A 17320-nucleotide genomic window follows, 5' to 3' on the forward strand; every position below is an offset into this window, starting at 1 on the left:
ATAGATCGAGTTAATTTATATTTTTACAAGTAATTTCTTCAAAATTCGCCTCTTTTTACAGTTGTATTAGATCTGATAAATTGCGTTTTTTACAGGGTAATTATGGATGGTAAAAGAGCTTTGTTGGAGCGTGAATTAGAAGAGTTGGCAGCAAATTTTTGTAACAGTGATGACGACTTGGACAATAGCGACTCTGAAGAATGTTTTAGAGATGAGACCAACTTAGATCCTGATGAGAATATTAATATTCAAAGCTTACCAGTAGAGTTTGAAGATGGGGTTACTGTCACAGAGTTTCCAGACCAACAAATAGAACCTATTAAGGAGCCAACTATCGTCGATGTTGATAGGGAGGTTGAGCCAAGATGGCTCAACCAGGCTCAAAGAGGCCAAGGCATTGATGAACTTGCGAAGACTTTTAGAGGACATGCCAACCTTCCTAATGCTATAATGGATTTGTCAACACCCTATGTTTTTTTCAAGTACTTTTTTGACAATGAGTTGATCGAAAAAATTGTATCAGAGTGCAATACATAGTACGTTATTCAAAAGGATCCGAGTAAACCTGCTGGACTGACCACCATAAATATAAATCAATACCTAGGAATTTGCATTTATATATCCTTAGTTCACATGCCTAAAATTGTCGTAGTTATTGTTCCAATTCCCTAGGCTATCCGCAAATAAAAAACGTAATGAGTGAGCAAAGATTCGAATAAATCAGGAAATAAAATATATACATTTCAACGACAATGCGAGTTTGGATCAAAATGATGTGGATCGAGATCGTCTTCATAAATTAAGGCCCCTTGTCGATCATTTGAATAACAAATTCCAAAGCATACCATTCGAACAAAAGCTTTCAGTAGATGAGCAAATGTGCGCCTCTAAAGGAAGGCACTATATGAAACAATACATGCCTGCTAAACCCCACAATGTTGGATACAAACTTCGTTTTATGCGGTGTTAGTGGATATTCCTACAATTTCGAAATATACACTGGTACAGAAAACGATAGAAGGAATTGTCGGGTAAATGAACCAGAACTAGAAGCATGTGCTAATGTAGTTGTCAGATTATCTAGGATTATCCCGGAGAATCAGAATTATGTTGTATACTTTGACAACTATTATACAGCATTGCCTCTACTCCATTATGTTACTGTCAAAGGTATATATTCCCTAGGCACTGTTAGACGAAACCGTATTCCAAACTCTAAGTTGATTTTGAAAGCGTGGAAATATCGTCAGTGGCCTGGAGAAACAACAAGACTGTTTTTTTGTTGTCACCATATGCTGGAAAATTGCCGAAGGGAAATGTTGAAAGGTTAGATAGAAAAAGAAAGCAAAAAATCAACATTGAATGCTCTAAGTTGGTTTAGGAATATAACCAACATATGGGATGTGTATCCTTGAATAGCCATGATCCCATGATCCCATCCCCATGAATAGCGTTCTTATTGGACGCTACAAAATTAAAATTAAACCAAAAAAGTGGTATATGAGGCTATTCTATCATTTTCTTGATATGACGCTTGTAAATTCGTGGCTCCTTTACCGTCTATGTTTCAGAGAAAAGGAGGCAGAGAAATGTATGAAACTTGCCGAATTTCGGGCTGAAGTGGCATATTGCATATGCAACGTTGGAAGTATTCGTTTACTGAAGAGAGGAATGCCATCAGATCGTGAAAAAAAAAAGCAGAAAAAAAAAGGTCAACAACAACAACGTATATTCCTCCAAGAGACGTAAGGCTTGATGGTCACTCACACTGGCCATTGTACTAAGACACAAGACAGAGAGTCAAGATGCCAAAGTGTACTTCTTTTAAATAATAAATAGAAGATAGAAGAATAAAAGAATAAAAATAATAATTGTTTTCATAAATTCCATTCAACTTAGATATTTAGTTATTATAACATATTATACTTATTAACCTTCCGCTACCGGAGGGGGGTACAGATTGTACCCCAAATTCGATTTTTCATGAATAATTTTTAAAAATGTTGGAATTTTGTTTAACTGTTCTAGTTACTTCTTCATTGGGATGTGTAAAAGCATATCCAACCATTTGTTTTCAATTTGACATATTTTTACCTATGAAAAGTGCAGCACAGTGCTTGGGGTACAACTTGTACCCCCTCCGTCAACCGCGGTACAGTTCATTGCGGTCGACGCCACTGACTAAACCAGACGTTTTGCGCACGGCACCAAACCTGTTCTTTGCAATAATACACAAATCAGTTCTGTGGATGACTTAGTGCTATCATACCGTTTTAGTTTATCCATTTGTGATTACACGATTTACCGATATGTCGAAAAAAATAAAGTTAGACCTTCGGAAAAAACAGGATCGTGAAACTGCGGTGCAGTGGTTAGAGGAAAGTGATGATGATTACCTTTCTGAAAGAGATAGTTTATCGGATGATTCAGAATTAGATGATAATTTAGAAGTAGCGGAATATGAGCCAGAAATTCTTAATTTAGGTAATTTTTATTTTTGTTTTATGTACGATATTTCTATCTTGAGTTTATTATATTTTAGCCATCTGAGAGCAACAGTAACTATTCTGATAAACCAGTTTTGGGGGCAGTAGATTCCACATTTATTTCCAAGAATGGTACAGTTTGGAAAAATCGTCCTTTACGACAAACTAGATGTCGCACAAAAAACTTGCTCGAAAAACCAGGGCTTACAGAAAAATCTAAAAATGTCGCTAAAATTAGTGATTGCTTCAAATTATTTGTAGATGAGAAAATTGTAAAGATCATCGTCAAATGTACAAACCAGAAAGCGGAGAAATACTTTCAGGATTGGAATGAAAAAAATGCTAATAAAACAAGAACCTGGTTGCCTACTGATTCAGTGGAAATTTAGGCGGTCTTGGGACTCTTGATTACGGCGGGTGCGCTAAAAGCGAATAGGGAACCAGTGCACTTTTTGTGGTGTCGGAACCCTTTGTACAGTCGATCTATTTTTCCGGCTGCCATGTCACGCGACCGATTTCTAGATTTAATTTCACTTATGCGATTCGATGATTTGAACACTAGAGAAGAACGTAGAAGTTCTGACAAACTAGCAGCTTTTAGGGAAGTGTTTACAAAGTTTGTAGAACACTGTAAAGAAAGTTTTAAGTGCCACTCTCATCTAACTGTTGATGAACAACTTGTAAGTTTTAGAGGTAAGTGTCCATTTAGAGTCTTCATTAAATCAAAACCAGCCAAGTATGGCATCAAAATATGGGCTCTAGTTGATGCAACAATCACCTATGCTGCTAACCTTCAGATTTATACTGGAAAAGATGGTAACAAACCAGAAAAAGACCAGGGCAAAAGAGTAGTACTTGATTTGGTCTCATTTCTAAAAACTGGTTATGGCATCACTACTGATAATTGTTTTACCAGTGTTCCCTTGGCAAAACAACTCCTAGATCGACAAATAACATTATGTGGAACACTTCGAAAAAACAAGCAGGATATCCCTCCAGCCCTACTACCCAATATTTCTAGACAAGAAAAGTCCTCAGTTTTTGCCTTCACTGAGGAAATAACACTGGCGTCTTACGTTCCTAAATAGAATAAGGCAGTAATTTGATTGAGTACAGAACATAACGACGATAAAATTAGCGGAGAAGAGACGGACTATAAGCCAGACATAATCTTGCATTACAATTCTACAAAAGGTGCCGTAGATACTATGGATAAGATGGTAAATGAATATTCTTGTAAAAGAGCCTCTAAGAGATGGGCATTTGTTTTGTTTCAAAATCTTCTAGACATTGCAGGTCTGAATGCATACGTATTGTGGACGACAAAGAATTCCATTAGTGCGTATAAAGCTTCTCACAGACGCAGAGAATTTTTACTAAACCTGGGTCAAGCACTTATAAAGCCCCATGTCGATAGGCGACTACGAAGTCCACAAAAATTCCATAAGCGAATTATAAACGCGATGTACGAATTATGCCCACCGCCACCAAGGAAGAATCGCGAAAACGACGCCACCATCTTGAAATCCTCAGGGCGATGTTTACTTTGTCCACGCAAGAAGGACCGCAAAAGCAGAAAAACGTGCAATTCTTGTAAATTCTTTGTTTGTGCTGAACATCAAACAACCACAACAATAATATGTACGAAATGTAAAGCTAATCAAAAAATCGATAATTAATTTTTTCAAGACACCATATATTTTTTTATTGTTACTTATATTTAATAAAAAATACTTGCATTTGTTTTAATTATGTTTTAACTAAAATTATTGCATTATGTTAATATTTAATCTATAAAAATGCATGGGGTACATAATGTACCCCCTCCGTCAACTACAAAACAACTTGACCCTTCGGTAGCGAAAGGTTAATAATCTATTTGTTTTGTAAAAATTTCCGCTTTTTATCAGATACATTTTTCAAAAAATTAATGTTTTTTTGAAAGCTAGATTTTTTTACTATTTTTAGGCATACGCTACGTTATTATTTCCGCAAATGCTGTTAAAACAATAACAAAAGTTATTTTACCGATTTTCTGGTACTTTACGCAACATAATTGTTAGTTTTAGGTAAAAATGGTCACTTGTGTGTTACGTAACCTTTAGGTAGGGGGAAAGGTCGTGTAAAACGTTACGGTGCATTACATGGGGAGAGGGAGGGTCAAAAATCTTTAAAAATTGCATTACGTAATACTTGAACGCCCCCTTTGTACTATATTTCTCAAAATTAGTTTCACTAATTTTATCCACCATAATTTTGTCATGTACATATATGTACGTAAATATAAAATTATTTATTATCTATGTTTTGTAGAAAGCGCTAGATCAAGGCTACAAGATAGTCAGAGTAAGAGTAAGAGGACTGGGACCTGGTAGAATGGTAAGAAGTTCTATAATAAATCGTGCATTCTAATCACAAAGTCTGCATTTTAGGCTGCAATAAAAGGATTACAGATGTCAGGTTTGGACATAGTTTCAATTACAGATAGTACAAGAGTGTCATGGACTGGACCTAGACCACGAAAGCAGAGAAAGCTTTAACACATTTTACTATTAGGTAGTGTTTTAAATTAAATACTTAGAATAAAATATCAACACAACGTTAAATTAGGATCAACCCATGTCATACATTTCAGAGAATTCACTTTAATATATCTTTTAAACACTTTCAGAAATGAACTTTTTCAGCCATTTATTTGGTTATGGATACTCTGCTGGATGAATCAATATTAAATTTTTCGAGTAATAATCCCTACATAATTCTTGATATAACTTCATTATAGTAGCTTTATTTAAGGAATTTCCAACTGGTTTGGTTAGACTTTTAAGCCTTAATATGTTTACTCTATAATTAATATAGTAAAAAATATATATTAGTCAAGACTTATCATTATCTCTTATTATTGACATCTACGTCTGGTGCCTTCCTAAGTAAAGCTGTTTCTTTCATGCACTTCTTTTATTAGTTTTTCAATGGACGGTATGCGTCGGCACAGACTACAGAGTTGATGATAAAAAGCAAACTAATTTTCATTATACTATAATAGCCGGTACTTTCTGCTACTACCTAATCGCACGATTACTAAATCAGCCGATTAACTTTAATCGCCGGGTAAACCTTGATTAAATAAGTTTTGGTAGTTTCCAGTTAAGTTTTTGTCCGATTAGTTAATCAAATCGTGGCTGTTAATTTAACTTGTAACCTCGGAAACCTTTTTTGGATGGTGCTAGAAAGGTCACCAATGGAGACACTGCGGACGGCAGCCAGCTGGATAGGTGGAGAGCGAGTCGTGGGTTCGAAACTAGCTTTTGGAACCAGGAATGGGTCCAACGGACGAAATAAGTAAAGATACGATAAGAGATATTGGAAAAGATACAGAAATAAACAAAAAGATAGATGGATAAAATTACCAAAGATAAGATAAGATAGAGAAAAGGGCGCCACTTAATTTTTTGGGGTTTAAGGAGAAAATTAAGAAACCTTAGAAAAGAAAAGAGATAAGGAAAGATATTTAGGTTCAGAGATCAAACCCAAGAAAAGATATCACAGTTAATTACTAAATAAATTTGGTCAACACTCTACATAAACAAAAAAATAAATATATTAGGTATTATACCTACTTGCTTTCGAAACTTAATCAGCCTGATCTTTCTACTGGTCAAAGGTATATTTATATTTAAAGGTAAAAAGCAAATATTCAGAGTTATGGTTATATCAGGAAACTTTGTTAGGAGTCGACAAATAAAATACATTCATAAAACAATAACAATATATTCAACAACAAAATTATGACGCTGCTGAATGCAACACAAGTAATAAAAATACACCAACAACTATGAAATGGTGGTATACATATAAAAATAAGCAGAAATATAATTAGAAAATACCTTTACAAAGATATATAATATTATCATGCACAAATAAAGTTTTGGCGTATCTCGAGATATTACAGCAAAAAAAAATTGAATACAAATTATAACAAACACAAAAGATAACAAAAATTAATAAAATCTAAGTTTACAAAAATACAGAAAGGTTGCTGAAATGAAAACATAAAAATTTAACCAAACCGCACTTGGTTAAGTCGATTAGCTATCTCGCACTATTATTTAATGATAAACTGAGTTGATGGAATTTGGTTCGTAACAAAATACTGACTGTTCTTTAAATTTAATGCAAAATTCAGTAGTTACTCTCAACTACATTTGAAGACATGTATGAATTTAAGATACGTCCAGATAATGGAAGATGATATGATACCATACCATATTACTCGCCCAGATAAGTGGAGATACTTAGATTATAGTAACTTACGGTAATTCCTGACGACTGCTGCATTAAGTCACTGAAGTTAATACTATACTCGTATTAAACACTGAATTTAATTACCCTTAAAGGTGCTTTATGACTATATTTAATCTAATATAGTATAAGATAAAAAAAACTCAAATAAACAAGTGTATACACACTTATAAAGAAAATGCACAGATAACGGTACCATAATAGAGATACAGTAAGATCTAGTCCTTATGCAAGGACTTTCCCACCAAAAGTAACTTGTTTTCTCTACGAGTGCCCACCGAGAAGTAACTTGGTTCCTCTAAAATTTTACCAAACTACCCAAGAAAAGGTGAGGGTATCTCCCCTCCAAAAATGATAGGCCAGCCTGTATCTATTTCTGAGAAGGTCAAAAGTTCTAACTAACATTGGACATAACGGTATCCTTCTACCTACAAACGTGATGAAATATCAAATCTCCTAGATTAGGTTTTTCCCGAAAAACATTACAACGGGCGTTCGACGACAATTACTGAATTTATGAAAAAGAACCCGGAAAAGGATTAACTAAGGATTCGCCAAACCGGCGTCTTTAAATAAATACGTAGGTAGATTCTTCAGTCATATTTCGGTAGTTTTCCAATAAAAATTTCTGATCGTAAACACGACCATCAGCGTATCATCCACATGGGTAAAAGGAATTAAAATTAATTTAATATATTAATTAAAAAAATGTTACAAACTCTCGTAAGTTATGTCATACTTTAGCTGGTAAACTGATATGTTTTTTTGTTGGAAATGAAACTGCTTATTTAAACTGTGTCGTATTTTAACCAGAAACACGAAACTGCGCCTACTACGGACGCTTATCTTTCCTATCGCCACGTATGCGTCAGAAACCTGGACCATTAAAAAGTCCGACTCATGACGTATAATGGCCTTTGAAATGTGGGTATATCGTAGATTGATGCGCACACCCTGGACAGCACATCGCACAAATGTCTCGATATTGACAGAACTCCACATCAATACTAGGCTTACCACAATCGTCAACCAAAATATATTGAGGTACTTTGGACACATTACCAGACGAATGGAAGGCATGGAGAGGTTGGTGGTTGAAGGCAAGGTAGATGGTAAAAGAACTCGAGGAAGATCGCCACTCCGATGGCCAGAGCAAATGACGTGCGCTACCGATTACTCTCTGTCTGAGGCAGCACACCGTGCTCAAGAGAGAGAAGAATGGATAGCAACCATTCGTCAAATACCATAACGTCACCACATCCTTACGAAGGATAAAGGATAGAGGAGGAGGAGGAGTATTTGAACCATTATTATTATGAACCATTTTAATTGAGTTTTGATACTGAGTATTTATAATTTCGGATTATTATTTTAATTGCTAAAAAAAGTATGATATAAATTCAATAAATTTTCATGTGCACAAAATCTCATGTTTCAGACTTTGAGGAAAAGTTTAGGATTTGTTAAGGTTTCTGATTCAAAATTAGAATATTTAATTCAACAGATGTTGAACATAAAGTATATTAACAATATAAACTGATTCAACGCAATAAAACAAAGGTTTAAATATTTATTGTAGAAATTTTATTGTCCTTTATAGATTAGTATTTATAAATTTAATATCTTCTTTGTCAACTTCTATATCAATATTAACATTCATTTGCCAGTATTTAATGCGTTTTATAATTCTAGTAGTTGTTTTGTGTATATCAATACCACCAAAATCACCCGTAACTATATAAAAATAGCCTGTAGCATAAATTTGTAAAGTTATTAAAACTTGTGCTGTTATATCAAGCTCATAGTACCTAAAACAAAAAGATTGTTACTGTTAGATATACATATAAAAAAAACGAGTGAGGCAGTCAGAAGTTATACTTCTATACACGCGTTCGCCGTTACAAATTTATATGGGAGTCAATCTACACAATCATTACATATGTAATGCTATAAGTAAGAGAGAGCAGAATATTCAAAGAGAAACAGAATTAAATATGTATATGGCGCATCGTTTGCTGTATATAAACAACATTTGACCTGTAATAGGAGTATAGTAAACGAAGGATTGAATCAATATTTTGATGAAAATGTATATGCATTTTTATTTTCATATAATATGTATGAAAGGAGTTGAATGCAAAAAAAAATTTTACACATACCTACTCTGCAGTAAAATTTATTGTCTATTTTGTTAATAATATAAAAATACAATACAATACACCGCAATATAATTCAATATAATAATATATATATTTAGGGAAAAAATTTATGTATGTGGGAAAACACACCAACATACAAACATTAAAATCAATAACTATACTTTAGAACAAGTCGAAACCTTTAAATACCTGGGAGTGCAACTAGAGAGTAGGGGTACACAAGAAGCAGAGATAAACAATCGAATAGCAAACGCTTCCCGGATATACCACGCAATTCAGAGCACATTCCTATCGAAAAAAGAAGTATCCCAAAAAGCAAAGATAGCTATCTACAACACAGTTTTTGTACCTATCTTAACATTTGGATGTAAAAGCTGGACGCTCACCACCAGACTAAAAAATAAACTGCAAAGTATTTCAATGAAGTATCTAAGAAGAGTACTAGGGGTGACCAGAATGGACAGGATACGGAACGATGAAATAAGAGAACGCCTTAAAGTCCAATCAATAGAGAAGAAAATCGAAGAAGCCCAACTGAGATGGTACGGCCACATGGTAAGGATGGATAAAAAAGCCAAGTGAAACAAGTGTGGGAAGCGAGAAGAACCTTGAAAAGACCGAGGGGCAGACCCATGAAGACCTGGGACGATGAAATTGCCGCCATCCTAGACAGGAGAGGAGTCACCAAGGAGCAAGCGAAGAAATTGGCAAGCAACAAGAAGAATTGGAGGAAGTTTGTATATTAAACCTAAAAAGAGACTTTACACCCAACACCTTAGGGTAGAAGGGTTATTGATTATATATATATATATATATATATATATATATATATATATATATAATCAATATATATATATATATATATATATATAATCAATATATATATATATATATATATATATATATAATCAATATATATATATATATAATCAATATATATATATATATATATAATCAATATATATATATATATATATATATATATATATATATATTTATATATATATATATATATATATATATATATATATATATATATATATATATATATATATATATATATATATATATATATATATATATATATATATTTAGGGATTCTACAGTATTCACTGCCTTCCCTCGCTCAACCGTTTCCATCTCTCTCTGTTGTTCCATTCTCCATCGTTTAGACCTCTCTTACTCATGGCGTCGTCTACTTCGTTCCTCCAGGATTTTCGGGGTCGTCCTCTTTTCCTCCTTCCTATGGGGCTCCATTCGGTTATTCTCTTTATCCATCTGCTGTCGGTAGTTCTTCTTACATGTCTATACCACTTTAGTCTTTTTTGTTCTATATGTTAGTATGTCTGTTTCTATTGATGTTCTTTGCTTTATTTCGTCATTACTTCTCCTATCCATTCTTGTTACTCTGCAGCATCTTCGCAGGCATTCCATCTCTGTTGCTACTATCTTACTGCTGTATAATAATACAATACAAATTAAAATGCAATATTCCTAAGTATTTAAAAATGACAATATACATAACTTACTTACGCATATGTTTAATTTACCATGATAATAATATTAATAAAATAAAAATATTGTTTCGTGATACAACTGTCAATTTGTCTGACAGATACAAAATTTAATTGTTGTTTGTTGTGTATATAAGTACACATTTGAACTTTCTTGAGATATTTACAAGTTTTAATTTATAATTTAACATGCCTAACGAGGCCCAAGACAAATTTGAACTGAATGGAAAAATAATATTACTAAATATTAAATATATTTACAAACGGAACATTTGTATTCTCGAGAGAGAAAGAGAGAGAAAATATATCTTCTGTCTCTCTCTTACCTATATCTTACATATTATGTAATGATTTTGCTGATTCACTCCCGTACAAATTTTCAACGTAGAACGCGCGTATAGAAGTATAACTTCAATATAATTAACAAGTATTTCAATGAAAGAAAGGTAATAATTATATACTTACTGAAGATTTATATGACGTAAAAGATGACTAAGATCTTGCATGAATTGTCTTACAGTATCTTTATGGAAATGAAACCTTAACAAAAATTCGTTATCATCAAATTCTTCCATATAATTGTTTCCTTCTCGTGTATAGGTTTAGACGTTATTTAAAAAATATATTATTCTTTCATCATAATCAAAATGTTCCTCACATACGTAAAGGTCTATTTTGTCGATATAAAATGTAGACTTTTCCAAAAATAAATTAAAATATTAGTTTAGACACACACACAAAACAAATCAAAAACATAATAGTTTATTTTATAAAATTATAAATGTACGGTTAGAATGCCTTGATTATCTTTAAACGTCCGTTAATCATACTACTTTTGGCTGGTTCAAGTTAATTGACCGTTAACTCTTGCTTAAGTCTAATCGGGTATGAAAGTACCCGTTAGCGCTGATTAAAGTTAACCGGCTAACAAAATTGAGCTAATCGGGGTTTAATCAGGACTAAAAGTACCGGCCCTAAATGTCACTGTTGTTTCGCCATGTATCTGTAAACCAATATTATTCAGATTATTAACAGACAAATCGCAATTTGTATTTTATTGGATAGCCAATATAAGTTTAAATGAGATAATTATTTTATCAAGCAATACAACACTGAAAATTTTTGTTTTCAACACTTCAAAATTTTTTTATTATAATTAATTATCACTTCAGCTGTTTCGGTAGAGTGTCTTTCTCAAGTGAGTATTAGAATCTATGGAAATTGACAAATTAAAAAATATATGATTATAAAAAAGATATAGTTCTGAAGGACCAACTTCAGACAAACAGTTCTCCCCTCATCAACTTATTTAGTTAAAGACTATGAAGTGTTGGACGCATAACAAAAATAGCTCACTTGAGAAAGGCCTTCTGTGGAAACAGCTGTAGTGATAATTAATTATAATAAAAATTTGTGGAAGTGTTGAAAACGAAAGTTTTCAGTGTTTTATTGATTGATAAAATGAACTTCCGTCAAGTAACGGTGGAATCCATTATATACTTATTTAGTGTATACAATTATTATTATTAATTTATTGGTCATATTATTAAAAAATATTTTAATATTAATTTATTAATATTGTTCTGAAGCTATTTTCTTGTGGCATTTTAAATTAATTTATATTTAAATGGGAATAAGCCACAATTAAAGGTTAAAATACGTTTATTGACGTTTCAATTTCCACTTCGGAAATTTCCACTTCGGAGAACGATTTCCGAAGTGGAAATTGAAACGTCAATAAACGTATTTTAACCTTTAATTGTGGCTTATTCCCATTTAAATATAAATTAATTTATTATTTACAATAAAATTTTACCTCTCTTTTCTCAGAATGTACTCCATTGTCCAATTTTGCTCCTATTTACAAGAACCCAAATGGAACAAAATTCGTTTAATGTTCACAGCAAAATATAATAATTACTGATTGTTCTTAGAATGTTTAATTATTCTTGGAATATTACAATTACGGTTTGTTTTTCGAATGTTTATCTATTTTTAAAATATTACAATTAAATTTATTCCGAGATATTCCATGAACTTTAAATTATTTTGTTTTTTTTTTAATTTTAAATAAACTAATTATTTAGCGTATAAAATGATTATTATTAATTTATTGGTCATATTATTAAAAATTATTTTAATATTAATTTATTATTCACTATCAAATTTCGCAAGAACCCAAATGGAATAAAATCTACAAGACCCCAAATCCACATACTGTTTACCCCTTAATCCGTCGTACTTACAACTGAACGCAAAAGTTTCTAGTTCTTTTTTACGAATACATGCTCTGTCGTACACCAACCTAAGTTTTACGCAGATAGGATTTCTCCCACACCGGCTATGGTTTGTTCCGTCAACTGTACTTGGCTGATTTTAAAAAGTTTAAAATTTTCTTTTTGATTTGGTCATGGAGGAGCTGATTAATGCCGTTTTCCCAAGTAGTGGTGCTGCGTACCACTTGTTGTTTCACCTAATATACTCTTGTAAAACGTCATCAAATTTTCCAAAGAGCTCAACAGTCTAAAATTTTCATTGTTTGGTGAAAAAGTCAGAATTGCCCCTCAATGGAAGACAGTGCTGTGTTAAGAATTATTTATATAAGTCGTTCTATTACATTTTCATGACAAGTTTCTGAATTTAGAACTTTTCTTGTTTCTTTTATGCCCTTATTCTAGTCTAATTGCAAGTTCTACCCACTTTCGCTGTGACTGTAGATGAATTGGAGACCTAGCGTGGCTGGATAAAGTTTCAGCCGTATGTTTCCAATTATATCCATTTTCAGTAAATTTAATTTTGACATTAGAAAATATTTTACAGCAAAAACAATAAACAGAATTGCTGGTCTTAGAATAAATTAACCTTTTTATCTCAACATTTTGTAACTGCAGTAGTTAGCAATAAATCTACGATCTACGAATAAATAAAAGACCAAAAATAAATCATTTGTTACTTTATTTGTCAACTATAGTATTAAAAATAATACCTAAGACAAGAACACAGCTCATTTTATAATGTTCGGCAATTTTGCAATATGTCTGCATATATAAATTATTACACCTAGAATAAATATGAATACCTAACTTAAGCTAGATAAATATAAAATTATTTATATAAAATCTATAATAGAAATTAACTTGGCACAAAAGAAGGAATAATAAATACTTTGGGAAAAATAAGCATTGGCATTGAAAAAATTAAGTCGAGTAGGATAAAAGCGCCAAACAGAAAAGGCAAGAGGAAACATACTATGTATCTAATAAACTGTTTCCAATATCCACCCATACCGTTTTATAGAAAATCCAAATAATTTGGTATGATAGTCATTCAGATTATAATAATCAGTTAAAACTTAATTTAAGTACATTTTTACTACTAGGCACATTTATTTGGAAGTTGAGATGTTATTTTACTCAGTTTTGTATGAAATTCAAACAGTTAATGTTTTTAAGATTAATTTTTTTCTGGCATGTGTATTTTTAAGGTTCATGAAGTTTTGAAGCATCCATAACACATTGCTGGTAACTTAATCTTTCTATGAGCAGACACTCGGATATTAGAAAATACTTTTTAAGTTTGCCTTTTAGCACGGAATAAATATTCATTTATCACATAAGAGCAGTTCATGTTTAATAAAAAACGTATTAAATAAATTTTATATTTAAGGTACTTCCATGAACTTTTATGTACTGTTATCCGCTTTAAAGCGGGGACTGTATGTCTTCTTGTCAGATAAAACAAACAATCTCATTAAACATGTTTTGTTTCCAAAATAGTTTTCGGTTAATTATTATGAAATTGCATAGTTAATATGTGACTAGATTAAAAGAAAAATATTAAAATTCACTTCCTTTTTGGTGCCTGTCATCTGTAAACCATTTGACGTGGTTTTGGTAAGTACATGTGTTTAGATCATAAAGATGCCATATCAGTCAGATTTGACCAACATTGTTTATCCTATTTTCTATTTCATTTTAATAAAAGGTCCCTGTTTGTCGAATGCTTAAAATTTAAATGATTTTTTTATTTCATTTTTCTTAACAATGTTTCCTTTATAGACTTTATGGATTTATGGGATATTGGAAATAGTTTACTTACCATTAATGAAGAGATTGGTACGATACTCTTTAACACAAGTATTAAATATTAAAAAAAATTGTTTTAAAATATGTATGTATCCATTTAAACTGTTTAATATGAATATATTCTATGGTGTAGTATATTCTTACAACATTTATTTAACCACATTTTCTCTTATTTTTACCTCTGGATAACCAGTATTTTTAGACCTTTACCCTTAAATGCCACACATTGTCAAAAAAATAAATCTAATCTAATCTTTAAACCAATCTTCTATTGATTTAAAAACATAACATAAATTTGTATGTTGTACTAGTTATCTTTAAAAGAATTCAGTATTCTACAAGAATAATTTTATCTTAGATAATCCTAAAACAATTTATTATTATTAATAATATGTTTTCAGACATTTTAAAAACAAATCTGATAATAAAGCAATTTAAAATAAAATAATAGACCCATAAAATTAGGCATCGTTGGCATCTGTTGCAGAGCATATAAAATATAAATAATAGAATATAAGAATAACATGTGGTAACCTCTTGTTAATTAATTGTGGAAGATAAAAAAGATAAGACGCTATAGACAGTATGATAAATTGACAAGAATATGAAAATTTGAAATATTAATAGTAATTATTAATAAAATAGTTCCAACTAGTATATATCAGCAAAATATATATATTTTTAAATAATGTTTCTGAGATTTATTTACTGCTAAAAACAAAATACTAATTAAAATAAATAAATTGTAGTGGTTTATCTTTATATTCATTATTTTTAATGATATTGGCAGATACGCAAAAGAAATAAAGAAGCAACATAAATATTGATGTTCTCACAAAGCTCTCTCTACTGTGCATGTGAATTTAGCCGTCATTGAAATATATAAAATTTCAATAGATAAAATTCCGTAATAATTTGACAATTGGTTAAGATTACAATAAATGTCATCTTGCCTTGGACAGAGCTTTGTGAAATTATACATTGCCAATGTTTCTAACCAATAGTTAATGTTATGTGTATGTAATAATTATTAGATGCACAAACAAGTAGTCACATAACACAAAGTATAAAGAAGATAAACGTAGTTCACTTCGTTATTCGAAATTGCTTTTATAACATTAAAAAAATAACATCTTCACGGTTTAATTTCACAAAAAATAGTGAATACAACTTATTCAATTTTCGCATATGCATAGTATTAATAGAGATAATTTTTAGGTATTTCGTTTAAAGGTTCGGCGCAAGTTCCCATGTTCTTCATAGTTACCAGAGACCTTGATCGACAGTTTTCAATATCCAAGAAACATGTGTTGCTGTATGTCATATTGTCTGTACCGCATACGGGATCATAGTATGTTGGGCAAATCTTTTGGCATCCTTTGAATTGGAATCCGGCGATACACCGTTTCATGGGAACTACGTATATGTGTTTCCTATAAATAAAAATTAAATATTTTGTATTTATTGTATATTTGAATTCTTACATATAGTGGTGCTATAAACATCCTTTTTTATTTTACGGAAACCCTTTACACAACAAAAATATATTTTTTATTCGATCTACAATACAAAATGAGGCAATAATTGAGCTTGATCAAGCGAAAAATGTAGATCAATGCACAGCATCTCACTATTGTTTTTATTAGTTATACCCTACAACAACTAAATCTTCTGCATGCGTTCCATTTAGAGCTAGTAACAACTTTGTCAAGACTATTTGATGTAAAATCCAATCTGTATAAAACCAGTTAATTGTAAACCGTTAATTCGGTTTTACGTAAATGTATTAAATAATCGAGCAATGTCGTAGACTAGTTACATCGTAAACCATTGGAGTTGCTAGGATTTATTGTCGAGTTGGGGGAGGGGGTGGTGCATCTACAAATACTATTAAACAATATAAAATATAGAACTATACATGTATAGCTATGTTCTTTCTTTCCAAATAGTGGGGGGAGGGGTGCCGCGCTGCCGGTTTAAATGGAGCAGAAATGCATATATTGGTTTTTTGTAAACAGTAAACTTTTATTTAAGTTAAAAATCTCTTCTTACATCAGTTTAAATAATAGTAGTTATACCTCTTCTTCTTCTTTTTATATAGACATCACTGTCTGTTTTTCAATGTGCCTCCAGTTGTCGTTGCATCGTTTTCGTGGTCTTCATACTGATCGTCTTCCTATTGGGGAACCGTCTCTTGCCGTCTTTACTACACTATTTGTTGTCATTTGGCTTATATGATCGTTCCATTATACTCTTTTATTTCTTACCCAGTTCTTGATGTTCTCCACCTTGCATCTACGTCGTATATCTGTACTTCTAGCTCTGTCCCATAGTGTCTTGCCATCAATTTTGTTTTCATCTTTGCTCTTTCTAACATCCTTTTTGTCCTCTCTGTCAGGTTGTGTTTCTGCCGCGTGTGTCATTGTTGGTCTGATGACTGTTTTGTAAATTCTGCCTTTCATTTCTTTCCCGATATTTTTATTTCTCCATATTGTTTCATTCAGGCAGCTTGCGGCTCTGATTGCTCTATTCACTTGATCTTCCACTTTAATTTCGAGCTTTCCGTAGCTAGAGAATGTGATGCCTAGATATTGGAACTCCATCACGTGTTCTATTATCTGACCTTCTAGCTCCAATTTACATCTTAGTAAATTTGCTGTTGTAACCATGCATATTGTCTTTTAGGAAAGTTAACATGTTAAATTTTTTGCCTGTTATATTAAATTGGTGCAGCATACGTTGTAAATCGTCTTTACTTTGAGAGAGTAGTATTG

The 17320-nt window shown here is 31.8% G+C and overlaps 2 protein-coding genes across 3 annotated transcripts in view; one reads left to right on the forward strand and one right to left on the reverse strand.

Annotated features, from left to right (window-relative positions):
- Positions 1-16048, forward strand: part of mRpS11 (mitochondrial ribosomal protein S11) — a 35540-nt gene extending 19492 nt beyond the window's left edge. For both annotated transcript variants that reach the window (XM_072531997.1, XM_072531996.1), the window contains exons 4-6: positions 4800-4865; positions 4919-5042; positions 15765-16048. In XM_072531997.1, coding sequence (XP_072388098.1) covers positions 4800-4865; positions 4919-5026 — 174 coding nt within the window. In that variant the 3' untranslated portion in view covers positions 5027-5042; positions 15765-16048. The remainder of the gene's footprint in view (positions 1-4799; positions 4866-4918; positions 5043-15764) is intronic.
- Positions 13400-17320, reverse strand: part of LOC140441340 (serine protease inhibitor dipetalogastin) — a 271631-nt gene continuing 267710 nt past the window's right edge. The window contains exon 9 of the mRNA XM_072531995.1: positions 13400-15979. Coding sequence (XP_072388096.1) covers positions 15745-15979 — 235 coding nt within the window. The 3' untranslated portion in view covers positions 13400-15744. The remainder of the gene's footprint in view (positions 15980-17320) is intronic.

This window comes from Diabrotica undecimpunctata, chromosome 5 (assembly GCF_040954645.1).
Source record: "Diabrotica undecimpunctata isolate CICGRU chromosome 5, icDiaUnde3, whole genome shotgun sequence".
NCBI classification, from domain to species: Eukaryota; Metazoa; Arthropoda; class Insecta; order Coleoptera; family Chrysomelidae; genus Diabrotica; species Diabrotica undecimpunctata.